Source organism: Erpetoichthys calabaricus, chromosome 2 (assembly GCF_900747795.2).
Source record: "Erpetoichthys calabaricus chromosome 2, fErpCal1.3, whole genome shotgun sequence".
NCBI classification, from domain to species: domain Eukaryota; kingdom Metazoa; phylum Chordata; class Cladistia; order Polypteriformes; family Polypteridae; genus Erpetoichthys; species Erpetoichthys calabaricus.
In genome coordinates, this window is record NC_041395.2 from 189,349,519 (window position 1) to 189,369,604 (window position 20,086).

A 20,086-nucleotide genomic window follows, 5' to 3' on the forward strand; every position below is an offset into this window, starting at 1 on the left:
TATTAACAGAGCAAAATATACATACTTGCACAGCTACTATACCTGAGGCCAGTTATAACTGTGATTAAGAACGAAGCTGTTCCTTTGTCTTTGTAGCTGTCTCTACATCATGTCCTTGAGGTGTTTCATTCTAGGTTTGAATTTGATTTGTTTTAATGAACTCTTTCATTGAATGCTTATTGTTTCTTATGGACATTACCAGATTATGCCATGTTTGTTTAAATAAAAATTGTTTTTCAAGGGTGTAATACTTTAATAATACAGTTGAAAAGTGGATCACTTCTGAAATGACCATCACGTACACTCGACATGTGGCTAATGCACGTCTCGGGACATTTTCTCGACTGTTGCTTCACTGGAGAGGAAGCATCTACAAGCTGCTATATCGTGAACTTCTTATCTTTATCACCCTCTACTGCATCCTCAGTGCTTTCTATAGGTAAGCAGACATTATATGATAGTATACTTTGCAAAAAAATTAAATCAGTGGTGGTGCAGAGGCATTATTTTAGTGTTCTTGGTGGTCTGCTTCAAATGTCAACTTGTTAGAGTCTTTGTTGTGTTTAAATGTTACCTTTTCCATATGGACCTTTTTCTGGCTAGTACTGTCTCCTTATGAACCTAAAAATGTATGGGTTTGGTTAACTGGCAACTCTAAATTGGACTTGTACGTGTGTGCTCTTTAGTACGCCCTGGACAGACTGACATTTCATTCAGAGATGCTTCCTGTCTTGTCCCAGCTAAACACCCTTCTATATCAGAGACACTTATTTTGATCAGACAAGAACCTTATCAAGCACAGTACAGACAGAAAGTGATGTAAGGTAGTAAATAACAATGGACAGGATGCCAAACATGACTATGTACATGAGAGCAGAAAAGAAATGATTTTTATAATGTGCTCATTGAGGCATGCAATGACATAGAAAGCGCATGAAAAAACAAACATACAGAAATGCCAAATGCTGCAAAAATGTGTTGCAAACATGCCCAGAAACTGACTCCTCATTTTTCATTGCCAAGTCTTCTTTTTTGAAGAAAGCTCTAAAATACACTGAATTAAGAGTTTGGAACAAGTATACTCTATTAAAATGACTGACCCTTTGCCATTGTTTCTGTGATTTCTGTTTGACATTTTATTTACATTGTTATTGAAACAGATCATGGTGCAAAGGGTCAGGTAAATGGATCCTGTCAGTCCAATTCCTGCAATGTTGGTGAAGTTGGCTTTAATAAGCTTTTACAGAGTAGACACTGAATTTAACATTCTGTTTGCTTCCACATTGATGTCTCCTTAGGGTAATTTTGTCAGAAGAGCAGAAGAGAATGTTTGAAAAACTTTCCATTTACTGCAACCAGTATGCAGAACTTATTCCAGTCTCCTTTGTCTTAGGTGAGAACAAGCTAAATTATTACACATTCAAATGTGTAACACTTGTGTAAGAATTTCAGCTGACAGCAAGTTATTTGGCACATGCTTGCCCAATAATAACCAGACTTAATTATAACTTGTGTAGGATTTTTAGGTTGATTGAAGTCTATGAGTGTATTTTATTAATATTGGAATTATGTCCAGGTGTACAGATTAATTTACTATAAAGCTTCCATAGCATATCTATTATGAGTAACTATCTTTTCCCTTCATCTGAAACCACTACTTCTGGTGTTTGTCACAGCGGTAGCATGCCAAGCTGGTCAGCCCAGACTGCCTTGTCCCCAGCTACAGATTCCAACTCTTCCAGTGGAATTCCTAGACATTCCCAAGCTAACTGAGAAACACAATCTCTGCAGATCTGTGTATCTTGGTTCCATTGTAGCCAAAAAGTGACCTTGGCTTGGAGTTTAAAGCTGCATCATGGCAGGAAGAATAATGACTCAAGAGTCCAAAGTACAGTTTGGGAAAAGGCTCACCTGTAGAAAGAAAGTAAAAGGGTTAAGATGGGGTTTTAGTAATGGAGTGCCTTGAGGTGCTCATAAGACTTTTCTTCAAGGCTGCTGTATAAGGACCAATACATTCATTTGTTTGGGGTCACCTCAGAAAGAAAATGCCTGACATGACCTTCAACGCAAAGTCAAACCAGTGGTACCCAAGGATTCTCTGAAGAGACACAGTACCGAAGGAGTCCAGTTTTCTTCTCAGGTCACTGGATTGCATCCTTATCTCACAACCATATAGCAAAACGGGAAGCAGCAGGGCTCTAAAGAGTTGGACCTTAGTCCTTTTGCAAAGATATTGGGAGCGTCACACACCCTTTTCCAGTGACTTCATAACCCCCCCCAGGAGCGGAAAAATCTCTTAGGAGATGAGTGACAGGAGAAGTTAGGAGAATAGGGAAGTTTTGAGTAGGGAATTAGGAGACAATAAGCAGGAGTGTGTGCGGTATACAGAAAGAAAGAACATGAGTGTCAGGAGATAAATTGGTAGAGAAAGCTTTCTTTTGTTGTTATGGAAGTGTGCTCCATAACCCAGATAATGAAGTATAAGACAGGGCACTGTTTGTTACAGAACGAAGACTCTTGTACCTCTGTTTTGTATTTGCTTATTACATTGGTCGTTACAATATTATATGAATTAATCTTGTTGATACTAGTTATATTTTGTTAATAGTTTTGTTTTGTAAATAAATATGACTATTTGCTAAACTAATCCACTGTATATCATTTTAAAGGTAGCTGTTCTGTTATCTGTCTTTTCTATTAATAGTCATGGCCTCTGTCCTGACCCCCGATGGATAATTGAGGTTTTACTGTATATACTGTACTTATAAATGACATCAAAACTTCACAACACACTGAAGCGCAAATTGGAACTCATGATGATGTTTTAGTTTTCTGATGCTAATGCTAAAGCTGCGTAGTAAAAATAATAATAAAAATAACAATCATAGAAATAGTAGAAGAAGAAGAAGGAAATTATATAAAGGTAGGTTACCTAAGTTGCATGTAATTGTTGCCAATTTGCTACAGCATCAAGAATAATACTGTAATGAGCACCAAGATACAGGCACAGAGTAAGAGTAAGACTGATTACGAGCATGTTTATTTAACGATGACTGCTACAAGGACTGCTCTTGCGTTGGGCCCTATACATGCTGGGATGGACTCTAACTTCCCCATGACTCTGGTCAGAATGAAGCGGGTTTAGAAAATGGATGAATGGGTTATTCACAGCCATGCTTTCAGAAGAATCACCTTCTCGCAGTTATGGCTATGGAAAAATAACATCTCATAATAGCCATAGCTGTTCTTGCACTGTTTCTCAAGTCACATTCACTCTTCTAGTGTTCCGATCATTTTCCACTGTAACGTGCTGTGCCTCCTTCAGTGATTTCCTCCTTATATCATGCAATGTTCTATTTGTGCCCCAGGAGTCTCCACCTGCCTTCTTAAACCTTCGCAGGTTTGTAAAATTGAATGTTTCAGGAATTCGTGGAATGCAGAGTTCAGTGTACCTGTGTACAATTTTGCTTTCAATAACCATCCTGTAATGCATATCTTCAGGGTAATATGCTGCTGGCTACTACAATACAGTTTGCACCCATGACCACCTGTGTTTTGATACTGTGATATCGCTTACGATTCACATATGTGAGCTCATCCACATGTGGGGCAGTGATCTTGATGTGCATGCAGATTTGCAAGAATGCAACTTCCTTTAATACTACCTTATATAGAGTTGTGGGCAAATGTATAAGTCTACATATTACCTCACATGTTGTAATGGGTATTCAAAGTTGGGTTCCCAATTCTCCCTATTGCAAAGCAGCACGTCACATGTAATGTAACACTTCCATTTTGTCTGACAGTATGTGGCTTCTCCTCATAGATGGAGTGGTCACATGATATACAAGATTTGTTACCATTCCACCTTTGGCAAATCAATATCTTTATATCAATTCTTTATTGTCCAGGGTTTCCACTTTTTTTTGTGACAGACGGTACATCCTTACACTTAGTGCTTCAAAATAATATTTGACTCATGCAAATAAAAATGAATCAATCAGCTACACCTTTAATACAATTTAACAATTACAGTTATACCAAAGAATGAAAGTACTGATGAAATATTGATACAGTTGTCAAATGAGCTCCCTTCTGTAGATATTATTTTAAAAAATTCATCGCACTCTTAGAAGCTTCTACATTTAACAGTTGTGTTGTGGGCAGCAGATGAACAAATGTGAGAAACACTGTTTATATATAAAAAAAGTATTCTCTGATAAAAGAGACCATACCTCCTGTAGATGGGAAAGAACCATAAGCCCCTTTCTTTCAAGAAAGTACAGCGTGTACTGTATGTTTGAGTAGTTTGTCCTAATAAATTCCACAATGAAGAGCAAGGAACATTAATGTTGGTGTTGGCACTGATGCAGATTAAATTTACATATCAGTTTGTACTTCTTGACAAAATAGAAGGGCAGCAGTGAAATGTAATCAATATTCAAAATGTCATATGAACTATGCATTTAATAAAGATTTGAATACCTACAGTGTCCTCCGTAATGTTCTGGACAAAGGCACAGTGCTCCACAGTTTAAAGTACAAATAAAACAATTCAGATGTGATTAAATTGCAAACCACTAGTTAGCCACAAAAACAGGATGGCCAGATTACAGTTTGTGAAAAAGTACTTCAAAGAGCCTGCAGAATTCTGGAAAAATGTCTTGTGGACATGCGAGACAAAGATAAACCTGCATCAGAGTGATGGCAAGAGCAAAGTGTAGAGAAGAAATGGTGGGGGGTGTTATTGCTATCCATGTATGGCTGCCACATATACTGGCACATTTCTCTTCAATGAAGATGTAACTGCAGAAAAGGCAGTTGCACAATGAATTCTGAAGTGTATAGAAACATCTTATCTGCTCAAGTTCCAAGAAATGTCTTGAAACTCATTGGGCGGCGCTTAATCCTACAACAAGATAAGATACCAGATATACTGCTAAGGCAACACAGGAGTTTTACAAAGCTAAAAAATGGAAAACTCTTGAATCGCTAAGCCAGTCACTCAATTTAAATCCAATTGAAGTGCCTGCAAGTGTAAAGGTTTAATTCCATTAAAATAATACTTTTGTCATGTTGAATCAAGTATTTTCATGCTCTGTGCCTTGGAGTTCTTAGTAATCTTCAAAGAACTTTTTTTTTGGGGCACATGCCATTTCCTCCATTTATTTATTCACTGTGGCTTATTCACTAGGGTGTTTGTATCCTTTTACACTCTTATTACCCAGACTGGATAAAACCAAAGTTACAGCTTGACCTTGGAATTGTTTCTACTAAATGAATATAACTAATGTTGAACTATTGTTAAACTACGGCCAATTCTAATTGGAGGAGAGATAAACAATGTCACATACAGTATTACCAAGGAGCATAAAAAATATACAAATTATGGCCAATGGAGACAGTGAAGACATTTCTATAAGAAATAATTTCTATAGTAATTAAGGGACATGTTCTGAGTACATTTATTTAGATGTTTCATATTTTTATAATACTATTATATAATATTAATCATGATATTATTAATAATACTAGGGGGCTCTGCCCCCTGCTCGCTTCACTCACACACCCCCGGATTTGGTTTACCGGATATACAATTTAAAGAGATTGTTATTTTCATGGGAATTGTTACATATGCATTATTTTCACTTTTACTTTAAAATTTTAGTAAAAACAATACTTGTCCTTTATTTCTGGTCCCAGGCGTGGTTACATCTCTTTCTCGCAGGACGTATAACGCTTGCCAACAGCAATCCAACAACTGGTAGGTTAGATATCTTTGGACTTGTTTTAAATGATGTCTCGCTGCCTTGTCTCATGTGACGTTGTAAAAACAATACTTGTCCTTTATTTCTGGCTCTGGGCGTGGTTAAATCTCTTTCTTGCAGGACGTATAACACTGCTCGCATTGTCAAGGAGGGGGGGGGTTGGGGGGTTGGTGGTTCAGTGGTTTGGGGAGCAGTTGAACGCATGCTAAGGAGGAGCCGTCAGATCATCTGCTGCTGTCGCACTGCCCATTGATCATTTTAAAGCCTGTACAGCAGCTGCCCTTTTGCCACTTTGCGTCTCTGCCGCTCGTGTTGTGAAGGGGGGAGGGGTGGTTTAGGGTGACTGAACGCACACAAGGAAAAGCGGTCGGATCATCTGCTGGGTTTCTGCTGCTGGCAAGCTGCGTGTTTTGCTTGTTGCTTGTCATTGTTTTAAAGCAAGTTAGGTATTTGTATCATGCCGTTTTTTTGAGCCTTTTGAATTCCACTGCTTTCATTATCTCTAACCTGCTCAACATGTGTATAGCGCCAATGTTTTTGAATGTCTTTATGAAATTCTACTTTGTTTTTAACTCATTCTCTTTTAATTCTGAGCCCGATTGGACGTGCTTTTTTTTCAATTCCACTTGTTCCGGGCTGATTATTACTTTCCTTATTTTCTGAATTTGCACCGATTACTCTTTTTCTTTTTTGCATTTTTTTCTCTCCAACGCTTTTGGGTCTGTTTTCTCCACACTGCTCTTTCTTCTTCGCTTAGTCGTCGACGTTTCATCTATAATGTATTGTCCTTATACGCTTTATATGCGCTGGGAGCCCTGGATCTGTGTGTGCTCAAAGCCTTTACACAACTGAGTGTTTTGCTGCTGGTAGTCTTATTTGATATTGGTTGTAGGTAGGGTGTGTCTAGGAAGAATCTTATATTCTATGTCCCTGCGAGATGGTCCTGGGTCAATCTCTTGGCACAAAGTCTCATGTTTAAGGTCCCCGCGAGACGCTCCGTGGCAAATCTCTTTCGTCTCATGGGTCTTTTAAGTGTCTTCCGTGATCTTCACATGTGTTTGGCCACATAGCGTCTCGCGGGGACCTTAATCTCTTTCATCTTGCGGGTCTTTTAAGTGTCTTCTGTGATCTTCACGTGAAGATCACGTCTCATCTCCCTAGTCTTTCCCTCCCAGGATTTTTTTTTTATAATAGAGATTTTTATTTTTTATTAGACATATTCAATTAATACATATGTAATAGAACATAAACACATTTTTTTTATTCTCAATAACAACAGAGAAAGACAAAAAAGGAAACACCAAAAATACACATCAACCCACCCCCTCATTCCAATAATAATAATAATATACAATATATTAACAATCATATGCCAAACTAGAGAAAAGAACTTGATTCTTTATCCTGTCAATTTGCTTAAAAGAGAATAATCTTGAGTCAGAATTTATCATTGCTGCTGAAAGAGTCTGCATTGCTACAAATCTGGGGGGAAAACAATTAATCTATGATGGAATCATCCAGTGCCACTTATTTGAAAGCTTGTGGGTGGTTTTAAAATTTTTCCACTGGCAGGTCATCCACAGAATCTCAAGAACCAATAATTCATTCATTTGATTCAATTTATTTTGAATTGCATTCTTCATCAAGTGCTAGCTTCAGATTGCTGTAACAATTTTACTGTTAAAATACAATTATAAGCATTGCAAATTATTAATTATGTAATGAATACACACAAAGGTAAAGTTTAAACAAATGGTAAATAAAATAGTTACAAACTAATTAACAAAAATGGGTCCTAAGAATAACAGTATACTTTATGTCCATTAAAATTATTTTTGAGCTATGGCCAAGAAAGGCATTTGTTGAGGTCTTCCATATAGAAGTTATTTATTTGGTCCAGAACACTCTGTCAATTAAACAAATTAGAAAACATACACATAGCATAACATTCAGGTGAGACTTAGTTAACTATTTTGAATTTTAGACCATTTTCTTTTAACTATTTGTTTCATCATATGTTTTTTAAATATGTTGTCATGGGGTAAGCATGATGTGTGATGAAGATTTTCTCAGACTGACAGTTGGATTCTATCCCAGCAAGCAAAGGTAACAGGCAGCAACAATCCATGGACAGGGTACCAGCCCATCACAGGTTGAACACATTCAGACACATCAGGGAACAGTTCAGCATCACCAATTCACCTAACCACCTAGACTGTGGGAAGAAACTGGAACAAACCCATGTGGAACCCATGCAGGGAACACCTAAGGTGTGATCCCCAAACTCCTTATTATGAGGCAGCTCTGTGTAGGGTATTTGTTGATTATTAACATAAACTCATTAAAACATAAAATCCACATAACTTCAGTCTGGTACATAACACCTATTGGCCCTGTCTGAAGCATTACCTAACTTTCCTTGATATTGTTGTTTAATGCCCCTTTAGTGCTCTTCCCTATTATTTCCCTATTAATCTTTTGATCATTTTCGGATTGTTCTTTTAACTCTGCACTTTTGTTTTTGTTCTTGGTTTCCCCTCATGTATTGGATTGCATTTTTTGGGTTATTTAGTACAAGTATTTAGCTTATTGCTTGGTTATTTTTGAAATTCATTCTTTGTTCTTCTTTTTTGTATTTTTTAAATTTTGCCTTTGACATGTTTTGAATTCTCAGTTTGTTTTTTGTATTTTTCTTTCTTTAATTTATTAAATTAAGCATGAAAAATTTATAGTTTCATTAATCTTCTAAATGAGTTTTGACAGTTCACCTTCCTTTTAACTGATATTTGTAAACCACATGTTTTTTTGAGGCTTGTATGCCTTTAAGGCTTACTTGAAGTATTTTTTTATCTTTTATTGAATTAAAATTTCAAATAGTATATAACATCAGATACCTTGATTTTTCCAGTTGAGCAAGATACATCTAAGTTCTCATAGTGAAGTAAAGGCAATTACTGTTTGTTTGTCCTTCTCCACTTTAAGCCTATCTCCAGGTATTAATGGATTAGGAGGGATTGTGACACCAACTTGTATTATTGAGTTTTTGATCCCTGAATCTCAACAGTACATTTACAAGGTACTAATTCATTTAAATACAAAAAAACTTTAATTGCAACTTAAGATTAGTTGTCCCTAATGCAAAGCTGGACATTAGAACTATGGGCAAGCTGACTGTGATATCATGCTAAAATTCCAATAGTAAAATACAAAGTGGAGAAATATTGTAAAACTGTGAAAATGTAGAAAACTTGTAAATAAACATATGAGGGTGAGTTAAAAATTATCCACACTCTGGTTATATTAAAAATTCTTTTGGCAGCACCATCTTATCAGCGCTTTTCGTACAAGGTCCCTGTCTTCCCAGTCCCAGGTGTGAAAGTGTTACATCAGATCATTTGTAACTGTGGTGCGAGAAACAATGGCTGCCCCACTTGTGATTTTCACGAAATAAGAGCAACGTGTAGTGATTCATTTTTGTGGTCTTACGGTGTGCCTAGTGCCGATATTTATCAAAGACTTTGTGCACAGTATGGAGAATGTGTTTTGTTGTGAAGATGTATGTATGAATGGATAGAGAAGTTAAAGGAAGGTCTCACAAGTGTCATCCATGAAGAAGGAGCTGGACGTCCATCCACGTCCATGACTGATGACAACATTGAGCGTGCATGTGAAATGATTCTGTTGAATAGACAAGTGACAGTAGATGATATGGCAAATCATTTGCAAATCAGCCATGGCTCTATCTATGCAATAATCCACGACAGACTTAAGTTTTGAAAGAAGCCTTATGAGGACGAAGATTCACATCTGGTAAAGATGTGAAGACAGTGGTGCATTGGTGGCTCGCAGCTCAGCCGAAAACATTTTTTAATGAAAGAATACAAAAGCTTGTTATCAGATGGACAAAGTGCATTCAAAAGCAGGGAGATTATGTTGAAAAATGATGCATTTCTGAAAGTTGATTAAAATAAATTGTACAGCCGCAACGCAGATAATTTTTGACTCGCCCTCATAGAAAGCTTCTTCTATGCCATGTGTTTATCTGTCTTGTATCTTGTCTTTTATGTCAATATACAGTTATCATATTTCTGTAATCCTTGTGCAAAGCAATAAATTGTATTTTTATCAATACACTCTTGAAGTTACTCTCATCTGTGGTACTCACACTATTTTTTTTTCAGAAAGTACTATTTAGCTTCCACCATTTTAACAAGAAAGGATTCAAAAACTTGGATATTTACTATAGTGTACTGCCTATTTATATTACAAAATTGGAACAATTTTGATATGAACAGGCCATTCAGCCCAACAAGGCTGCCAATCCAGTCCACCTTATTTCTCCAAAATAGCATTAAGTGGAGAACTGACAGTCCCTAAAGATCCATTGCCACACTACTTAGTAATTTATTCCATAACTGTTGATGAACCTCAATACATCATGTGACCAGCAATGAACATAGCAAGTATAAACAACTTGGCTGCAGCTGTTCAAAGATAGCTGCAAAATGGTGGCAACCATACAAAAATGAAAACAAAAAAAATGGAATCACCAGAATGGTGATAAACAACCAAAATCATTTTTGTCTTCTGTGCCTTTTATTTTGTGATTTTTATTTTCCTCTGTCCTTATGCTTTACTTTCTTCATGGTTTGAATTTCCAGGATCTCTTATTGAATTATTACTGACAGGTGCTGTGCTTAATAGGAACACAGTTACCTGAGAAGTCTTTTTAAAGGCACCTGCTTGCCACTAGCTCTTTCTGTGGTATTACCACACAAGCCGCTTTGTTATTTGGCCCTTCTCTTGTGCTTGTTTTCCATCCATCCATTTTCCAACCCGCTGAATCTGAACACCGGGTCACAGGGGTCTGCTGGAGCCAATCCCAGCCAACACAGGGCAGGAACCAATCCCGGGCAGGGTGCCAACCCACTGCAGGACAGACACAAACACACCAAGCACACACTAGGACCAATTTAGAATGGCCAATCCACCTAACCTGCATGTCTTTGGACTGTGGGAGGAAACCGGAGTGCCCGGAGGAAACCCACACAGAGAACATGCAAACTCCACGCAGGGAGGACCCGGGAAGCGAACCCGGGTCTCCTATCTGTGAGGCAGCAGAGCTACCACTGTGCCACCGTGCCACCCGTGCTTGTTTTCCTTTTACACTTAATTTTTCTTTTTTGGGAGTTTTTACTAAAAGCAACTTGAGGCTGAATTTGTGAATGGAAAATTTGGCTCTTACGACAACAGTTTTGGCATAAGGTTTAAGAGTTCAACATTTGCTGTTTGGGCTTAGAGTATTCTTTTTGCTCTGTTTCTGTTACTACCTTCACCCTTCAGGTACTTCTTTTTTTATTATTTGTTATTCAGTTTACTTCTGTTTTGGGAAGTAATTTTTCCTGTTGTTTTGATGAATTGTTGAATCATTAATTTCCTATTTGTTTTATTTTTTTACTTATGATAATTTTTTTTGTTGTTAAATGGGTTCTTGCTTTTTTCTGCTTAAAATTTATTTTTTGTCAATTGATTAAACAAATAATTAAATAAACTATTTTAAGCTAATCATAGCATTTAATGTAATGAAGAGTATAAATGTGTCTAGTTTCATTTATTAACTTGAATCATTACTATATGCAATTAGACTTGAGTGTAGCTTTTAACATAATTGAGCATAGTATTCTGTACACTGGCAGTGGAAGATTGGGCAATATTATTAAGTAGTTTAGTTCTTGCTTATCAGGTTAATCTCTTATATAACATAAACTTGTACATAGCATAACATTCTCAAATCTGGCTAATCAAATTCACTGTTTTTGGTGCCATGGACAGGGAAGGAATTGATTGCAGACCACACTCATGCACTCACTTATTCACACAGGATTTAATTGAAATTGGCAGTTAGCAATCACACATCTTTGGAGCTTTGGAAGACAAACTGGAGAACCCTGCAGAAACAAGCAGAATGTGCTAACTCCACACAACAACCAGGCTGCAAAGCCAGAATGCTGGATCTGAGGTACAAGGGTGACAACAAATGAGCATCTGTGCCAACCTCATCTTCTGTATATCCTTGTCAATTCAAATATTTCTGCTAACTCATTTGTAATTTAATCATTACTGTGACAATATTCTCATCCAGGAGGAGTTGTTAAAAAAGATCATCTTTTGCAGTTTGACCCTTCATGTATCTGAGCAATTTTACTGAAGCAAAACATAATAATCATGACATTTATTCACAGTATTTCTTCACCCCAGATGCAAAAACTAAAAAGGTTTTGAATCAGATAGTGTACATTAGTGTATTTTAGACTTATTTAAACTATTTTAATTAAAAAAAAGATTAATATGCTGATACAGATTGTACAGTATAGGAAAAAAGGTGAATTTTTTGACAATTAAGCTATGAAAAAAAACACTGTCATTTGATGAACGTGCTCAGCAATTTTCATATCAGACTCCTATATTCAGTATTATAACACTAAAGGTAGATTTTTTTTTTGTTATTTATTTTGCCTTATACAATTTCTTGTATTAGGAATTTGTTAGTTTTCGCATACCCCTCGGGGTCAGAGTGCAGGGTCAGCCACTGTACAGCGCCCCTGGAGCAATTGAAGGTTAAGGGCCTTGCTCAAGGGCCCAGTAGAGTAGGATCTCTTTTGACAGTGACGGGGATTCGAACCGCAACCTTTGGGATACCAGCGCAGATCCTTAGCCTCAGAGCAACCACTCTGCCCCAAGAGATGGTGCTTCTTTAAATGATGGTGGTGGTGGTGGTGAGTGATGGCACAATGGCAGTGGTAAACACATGAGGTTTACAGTTCTGTAGTCCTAAGTGTGAATTCAAGCCTGGGGCACACTTACCTTCAAGTCCAGCCTTTTTTAGATTCAGATGTGCCACCTTTCACTTATCAACAACTTGATTTAAATAACTAGTTATACTGGGCAATGAAGAAGAGATTAAAGGGGAATCAAAGAAACAGGGTTAAAAACAAACACATAAACATTCAAGAGATACATTTTAATGCAGAATGAACCAATACATTTCTGGAGAATCTAACCAGTTATCTTGATCAGAACTCAAAGTACATTGCAAATACTTCTCAAGATCCCGGTTAACTCTCTTGGTCTGACCATTGGCTTCAGGGAGATATTCAGAAGTAAGATTTACTTAACAGCCAAGTCATTCACAGAAAAAAATTCCAAAACCAAAGGATAAATCATGGTACATAATCAGACATGATGGAAGGAGCACATGTTTAGACAATTCTCCCTATAGCTGTGTTTATCCAAAATTACCAAAGTTCTGCAGCTTTTATTTTGCTTGATATGATTCTGGCGAAAGTGTGACATGTGTTGAAATAATTCCACAGACCACATATCTTCATTTTAAAAGTTTTAGTAAAAGTTCAAAGCAAAACAGTTCACACAATAAATATAGAAAAGATTGAGATTGCAAAATAAAGAAAAGTTCTTGTTTAAAGAAAATTCAGTTTAAGGCTTATTTATCTTGTTTCATTTCTCTAAGCTTGGTCATACACTTGAACCATTTCTAAACAGTCAGAAAACTGTATGCCAATCCCATTTGCAAACTGCAAATATGTCTAACAGTCCATGCTAGCAATGAGACTATTTCCTAACTGGCTTAATTAACACTCTGTATTATAGGTATAGCCAAGAAGGTTCTATTTCTTGTTAACTTACAAGGTGTAGAAGGTTAATCTATTGAGAGAGAGAGAGAGAGAGAGAGAGGTTGGAACATGTGCTGATAGCACGTTGCCGCACCCACCACATGACAAACCACCTGGGGCCTCATGTATAATGCCGTGCGTAGAACTCACACTATAACATGGCATAAGCACGAAAGCGGGAATGTGCTTACGCACAGAAAAATCCAGATGCAGGAATCTGTACGTACGCAAACTTTCACGTTTTTCCACTACATAAATCCCGATCAGCATGAAAAGTAACGTACATGCACGCACCTTCTGTCCCGCCCCAAATCCTCCCAGAATTACGCCTCTTTGAATATGCAAATCAATATAAATAGCCTTCATTGAAAAGACAATGGGAAAAGCACGGGAGAAAATATAAGAATTTCAGCAAATACCAAGTGGAGGCAAAGGAAAAACGTACTATTTGTTGGTTTAAACAGTCGTATAATCAACAAAAGGAAGTTGATCGAGTGACAGAGTGTCGGAGAAACTCGAAAACTCAAGTTCACAAAGTTGCACAGTGCCCGAAATAAAAAAGAAGTCACATATCAAAGTCGCCGTGAAAAGGCGAGTCGTAGCCCACCGTCTGAGTGTCATATGAAAGCTCATTAGGGTACAGACAAAAAAAATAGGCACACAGTGGGAAAAATGCATGAAATGTAGTTTATTTTGCCATTAAAGTAGAACATCATAAACTTCATCTTAAAATTGTTTAATTTACTAGTTTCTCAAATCCCATTGTAACTAAAATAGCACGTTAAATGCTTTGTTCCGTATTTGATCTTCTATATGCTCTGTGTGTGAATCACTACCTGCTTCTTAAACGGGCTTTCTTTTTCTCCTACAGGACACATAATCCATTACATTCGTAATATTACAGCTCTCTGAATAATTAAAATACTGAGATGTATACGTGATATCTTTTTCATGATGATAGGAATGAAAGCATGTTATTAAACATGGGAACATGGTGGCGCAGTGCTTGTTCATGTCTCACGCAAGAGGCTTGTTGCGCCATGCGTGACCTTCGATGAAATAATTTATTACAGAAGTACTGTCTCTTTCAATCGTACTAACCTCCAATTCCTGTCCTTACTTTTCTTTCTCCAAATACCCAATCGCCACACAATCAGCTCTGTAATAGAAGTGAAGCCATTTGTAAGCTTAGAACGCTGATTCTTCAAAACTTTTAAGGAACATTGAAATATCTTCCTAGTACATGTTTAATTATTCTATCCGTCTACCTTTCCAGTGTCGTGTCAGCACCAGCAAGAATACAACACAATGCAGGAACAATCCCTGAACTAGCTAGCGCTGCGGCACCGTGTCCTCACATGTTTAATTATTAGCAATACAGATTATTTAAATGAAGTTAAAGTTTTATCTGTGTAATATAATCAACATATTTTGCTGCATTTCATCTTAAAAATGATATCGTCATCATATGTAAATACGCGCTTTATAAAGTGGCGCAGGTTGTGCAATATTGTAACTGTAGTGCAAGTTTACAGTGAGGTAATTGTACTTATAAGTACAAACAGTTCTACAAGGAGCACTTGATGGACTGACTGAGTATGTTTATAGTGCTTGGGATGAAACGTTTTTTAAACCGCAAAGTCCATACAGGAAAGTCTCTGAAACGTTTTGCCGTGTTTCAGGCAGCGTCCGTTTCATGCTGTATACCAATGATTCTCTTTCCAATTAGCTGCTGCTGTGATTCCCCACTCAGATACAGTGATATAAATACTCAGAGTGGTGCAGTGAGAGTAATATGGAAAAAGATGTTCTGCTGTGGCAACCCTTAACGGGAGCCTCTGAATGAAGAAGAAGATGCATTGAGAGTAACAACGCTAAAGCAGTTATGGTATTTGGAATACTATGGCTATTCCCTGGACCATTACATTGTTGCAGGTTAATTACAATCAGATGCATTACACTAATAAACAATATGCAGTTAGTTTCAGTGTATTTATAAAGCCGCATCAGGAATGTGGATCTAAGAAAGAAAGGGTGACCACACAGGAACAGTAGCACTGCTTTGATGCTGGGTGCCAGCAATCTGCAAAATCGAGTGGAGAAATTGCGTACGACAGGGTATGAGGTACCGTGGAAATGTGCGTGGCTTTACGCCAAGTTTAGGTTTTATACATCGCGATTTGAGCATGGAAACATTCGTACACAACATTTCTATGCGTATGCACCGTTTATACAAGAGGCCCCTGGACTGGGACCCAAGTGCAGAGGGTGACACCTTGCTATGAGAAATTTCAAATTAAGCAAACACTGATATGAATTTAACTTTAAGGATTAATTTTCTAAGATTGGCTCTTACACTCGCCAAAAAGACACCTGCTAAATCTTTTGCCAAAGGCAGTCAATTCATAGGAATAAAGTGAGCATAATTGTGCACCCTTTAGAAGAAGGTAGATCCGTAATAAAATCCATGTTGACATGATAGACGTTGTTGTATTGGAAGAGGCTGAAGTAATCCAGTAGTTCATCCAACATCAAGTTTTATAAGCAACGGTGTAATGTTGCACATCTTTGTATATATTCTCTCACCAGAAGTTAAGTTTGAGAATGTTCAATGTTTGAATAACCCTGAAAGACGTAATATGTCTGATGTGAAATTTCTATCACTTGTCTCCTCAACCCTGGAGAGACTTATAATTTACCAGCAGATCTTTTGCTGAAGTACTTTGAGTCATCTTAATTTGGGCTAATATGTTATCTATGGAAGGTATGATCAAGATTCCAGGATCAGAATCTTGTTTAGTTTCATCTGCTTAATGAATACAGGGTAAGGCATCTGCCTTTCTTTTCTTATCCCCATGCCTATAGAATATATGAAAGTTAAAATAACTGATAAATATTGCCAATCAGGCTTGACATGCATTGATTCTCTTTAAATAAATGGGAATTTGGCACCCTCCAAATGTCTCTCATCCTCCAAGGCCAGCTTTATAGCCAAAGAATTTCTGTCCCCTATGTCCTAATTCTGTTCGGGTTGATTTAATCCTTTCTCCAAATAAAATGCACTGGGGTGAAGCAATTCTATATCAGGAAATCTTTGAGATGGTACACCTACCCCAAAACTCAAAGCATTTACTTTTGGAATAAATGGCAATTCAGGAGTAGGATGGCAAAGTACAGGAGCAGAATTGAACGTATGCTTTATAAAATCAAACACTCCCTTAGCTTATGCACTCCATGGGTCAATGAAGTAATTGTGAGATTGATGTATTAAAAGTTTGAATAAGTCTATGGTAATACTTGGCAAAACCAACAAATGTTTGAACCTGCTTAATACTTTCTGGTGGCCTCCAATTAATTATTGTCAGTTTTACATATAGGTTGCTTTGACAAAGATTATGCCAAATGTCTTTTAAATGGTGGAGTTTGGAGATCTTTTGAGAAAATTAAGATGCTATAAATGTAGAACACACAGATTCCCAAAAGATCACAAAAGATATTGTGACAATTCTAGGAGGCATACCAGACAGACGCAGGAGGCACACTGATAAAAACATAGGTGTTTTTATTTTTTCTTCTCTTGTGAGCAACACCGTCCCCACAAGTATAACACAGTATCAAGAACAAAGATAAGCACACCTTAAACACAATACTCTTCTTCTTTTCTCCTCCAGTCCTTCTCAGCAAGCTTCGTCTTCCTCCTCCTGACTCTGCTTCTTGAGTACTGTCTGCTGGCTCCTTTTATATGTTACCCAGAAGTGCTCCAGGTGCTTGATGACCTACTTCTGATTGTATTTCCGGGTGTGGTAAAACAACCACCCATTTGGGCTCAGGAGCAGTTGCACCAGATCCCAACAGGGCTGTATACAACTCCATCTCCTATAAAGCCCTGCGTTAGTCCGAGGCACCGCTGCAACCCATGAGGGCTGCCATCTAGTGTCCCGGGGTAGGTAATGTTCCATCCACACTTGCTTCCCTGGCCCTCTCAGCGAAGAGGCATCCTAGCCAGGCAAGGACTCTGGTCGTCTATGACAATATCATTAACAAATAATTGAAATATTGCTTGGGCACTGGCCAATCCACAGGGTATTATTACCCTATATTCATAATGCCCTATAGGAAACTGAATCGCAGAAGAGTACCCCCTTCTTAAGCTAGACAAAAAGACAACTCCTTTCAAACGTGTAGTAACAAATGATGATTGTATCACCTCTTCAGCTAACAAATTGGTTGAAACAGAGTAAAACTGAAATAATGAAAGTAGACATCTAAATTGTTTGTGCCATAAACCTCTTGAAATAATATAGTATATACATTAACAAAGCAAACATCCAAACTATATAGAAGTTGCAAAATAATAACCTTAGGGTGGCTACTATTATGTACTAAAGATAGCATTGTTTACAATTAGGTCTGAGCTTTTCCAGAATAAACTATGGATTTATAAATTAATATTAACATTCACAGAAAATATTAACAAATACACTGCAGAAAATACAAACATATTATTAACATTTCTACTTACAGACAGTACTTCTGAAAGTGAAATTACCTTGCATCTGTAATTATACACTCTTATTAATTAGTCTGTGTTGAGAAAGCAAAATGGCTAACCAAGGGGTCAGAGGGCAATCACCATAACTAAATTTAAATATGAAGAACTAACACCACTAGATTGCAATCAGCAAAACATTAAAATGAAAGAATAGCTCCACCACTAAATAGCACAGATATAGATTCATTTAATTAACAAGACTCTTTGGTCAATAACAACAACTGTAATCCCCTTTGACGCAGATGTTGTTTACACAGGGTTTTAGAAGCTGAGAAGACCTGTTATCATTAATGCTTCTCTTGTAGGTACTAACTGAGGTGGACTTGTGAGCACTGCTAAGACAAACATGTCCTTTTATAACCCAGCCAAGTGGTAACCTCTGTGCAAGTTCAATGACAGAAGCATCAGCAAAGGTGTTGGAGTGCTTCCAATATAGTGCCTAAGTGTGCCTCTTCCAGGTACAACTGTGTCTTTTTGACCTTTACTTCAGTCTTCTTTATGCATATAATGATTTTACAACAGCTACTTCCGTCTTATCTCATGCCTCTAATGCAGCTAAACTGGCAGATGACCTGTTGAAGCATTTGGATTTGGAAGAATGTGCACACACTGACCTGATGGGCCAGAATACAAATAGTGTAGTGTTGTCTAACTGACCTGAGCCAATAGGTCTCAAATCGATTGATGATATCTTTGGTCGGTCAGTCAGTCATTCATTCATTGTCCAACCCGCTATATCCTAACACAGGGTTGAAGGGGTGTTTGGTTTGTATTTTAATTTTACTTGTGGTATTTTTTAAAAATATCAATCAGGTATGAACTAATGAAATTCGCTGCTGCTTCAAGAGTCAAAGCAGAGACTATTACATCACTAATTATGCAAAGAATTATAACTGGTATACAATGATTTTGGTGCCAACGATGTCTGAACGGTGTTATATTAAGTTTATGGTGCTGATTAAGAATATGACTTTGGTTTTGCCAGATTGGCTCTAGTTTCTGAGATAATTAATTAATTAATGCAACACGTTTGAAAAGAATTCAGAATTGCAAGAATATTTTTATTTTAGCTACAACTAGTAAGTAAACAGTCTAACATCACACAAAAAAGAAATTGAAAATATCTAACAGTGACAGGAAAAAAGTTATGTATGATTTGATTAATTAATACAATATTAATTAGTTATTGTTATTAATGTCAATGCTTCAAAAAACACTGTTTATGCGATTTCCTTTTATGTGTGTCATCAGGACAATCATGTTGGAGACTCCAACAGTAGTCTGCCATCATGTGTATGTCCCATCTGCCTTGATATCTCTCCTCCATCATCTTCATATCCTGGTGGAACCTCTCACCTTGTTCCTTGCTGAAATCTCCAAGGTTATCTAGAAATTATATGTTTAAATGGCTATGGAGATAGTGCATCTTTATGCTCATATTAACTCCCAAATTTCTGAAGTTAGCAAGCAGATCTTGCACCAATTCTTCATAATTGTCTGCTCTGTGATTACCCAAGTAGTTCTTCACAACAGAGACAAAACTCTTCCAGGCCGAAGCCTCAGTGTCATTCATGCATTTGGTAAAATTGGAATCGTTCATGAGTTTACGAATCTGAGGACCATCAAAGATTCCAGCTTTTAGTTTTTCCATGCTCAGTCCAGGGAATGATCTACAAACGTACTTGAAGCAATTACCCGTTTTGTCCAAAGCCCTAACAAATTGCTTCATCGATCCTAGCTTAATATGAAGCGGTGGGAGAATGATTTTGTTCTTGTCCATCAGCGGCTTGTTGATGATATTCGCAGCACCAACAATCATTTCTTCCCTTGTAGGCCATGACACTTTTGTCCAATGATCTTGCTTTGCCCCCCTATCCCAGAGGCACATGAAGCATGGGTATTTTGTGTATTCAGATTGCTGTCCAAGCAAAAAGTTCACCATCTTCAGATCAATACAAATCGACCACTGGTGTTCATGATAACGGATTTTCTGTAATACGATTTTTACATTTTCATATTCTTTAAGTTTTGTTGAGCAAGCAATGGGAAGAGACACATAACAGTTACCATTGTGC

At 37.3% G+C, this 20,086-nt stretch overlaps 1 protein-coding gene across 1 annotated transcript in view; it reads left to right on the top strand.

Annotated features, from left to right (window-relative positions):
• Positions 1-248: 248 nt before the first annotated feature.
• The window catches only part of LOC114644497 (bestrophin-2-like), a 74,556-nt gene continuing 54,718 nt past the window's right edge, over positions 249-20,086 (top strand). Inside the window, exons 1-2 of the mRNA XM_028792582.2 lie at positions 249-439; positions 1,299-1,393. Of these exons, the coding sequence (XP_028648415.1) occupies positions 288-439; positions 1,299-1,393 (247 nt within the window). The 5' untranslated portion in view covers positions 249-287. The remainder of the gene's footprint in view (positions 440-1,298; positions 1,394-20,086) is intronic.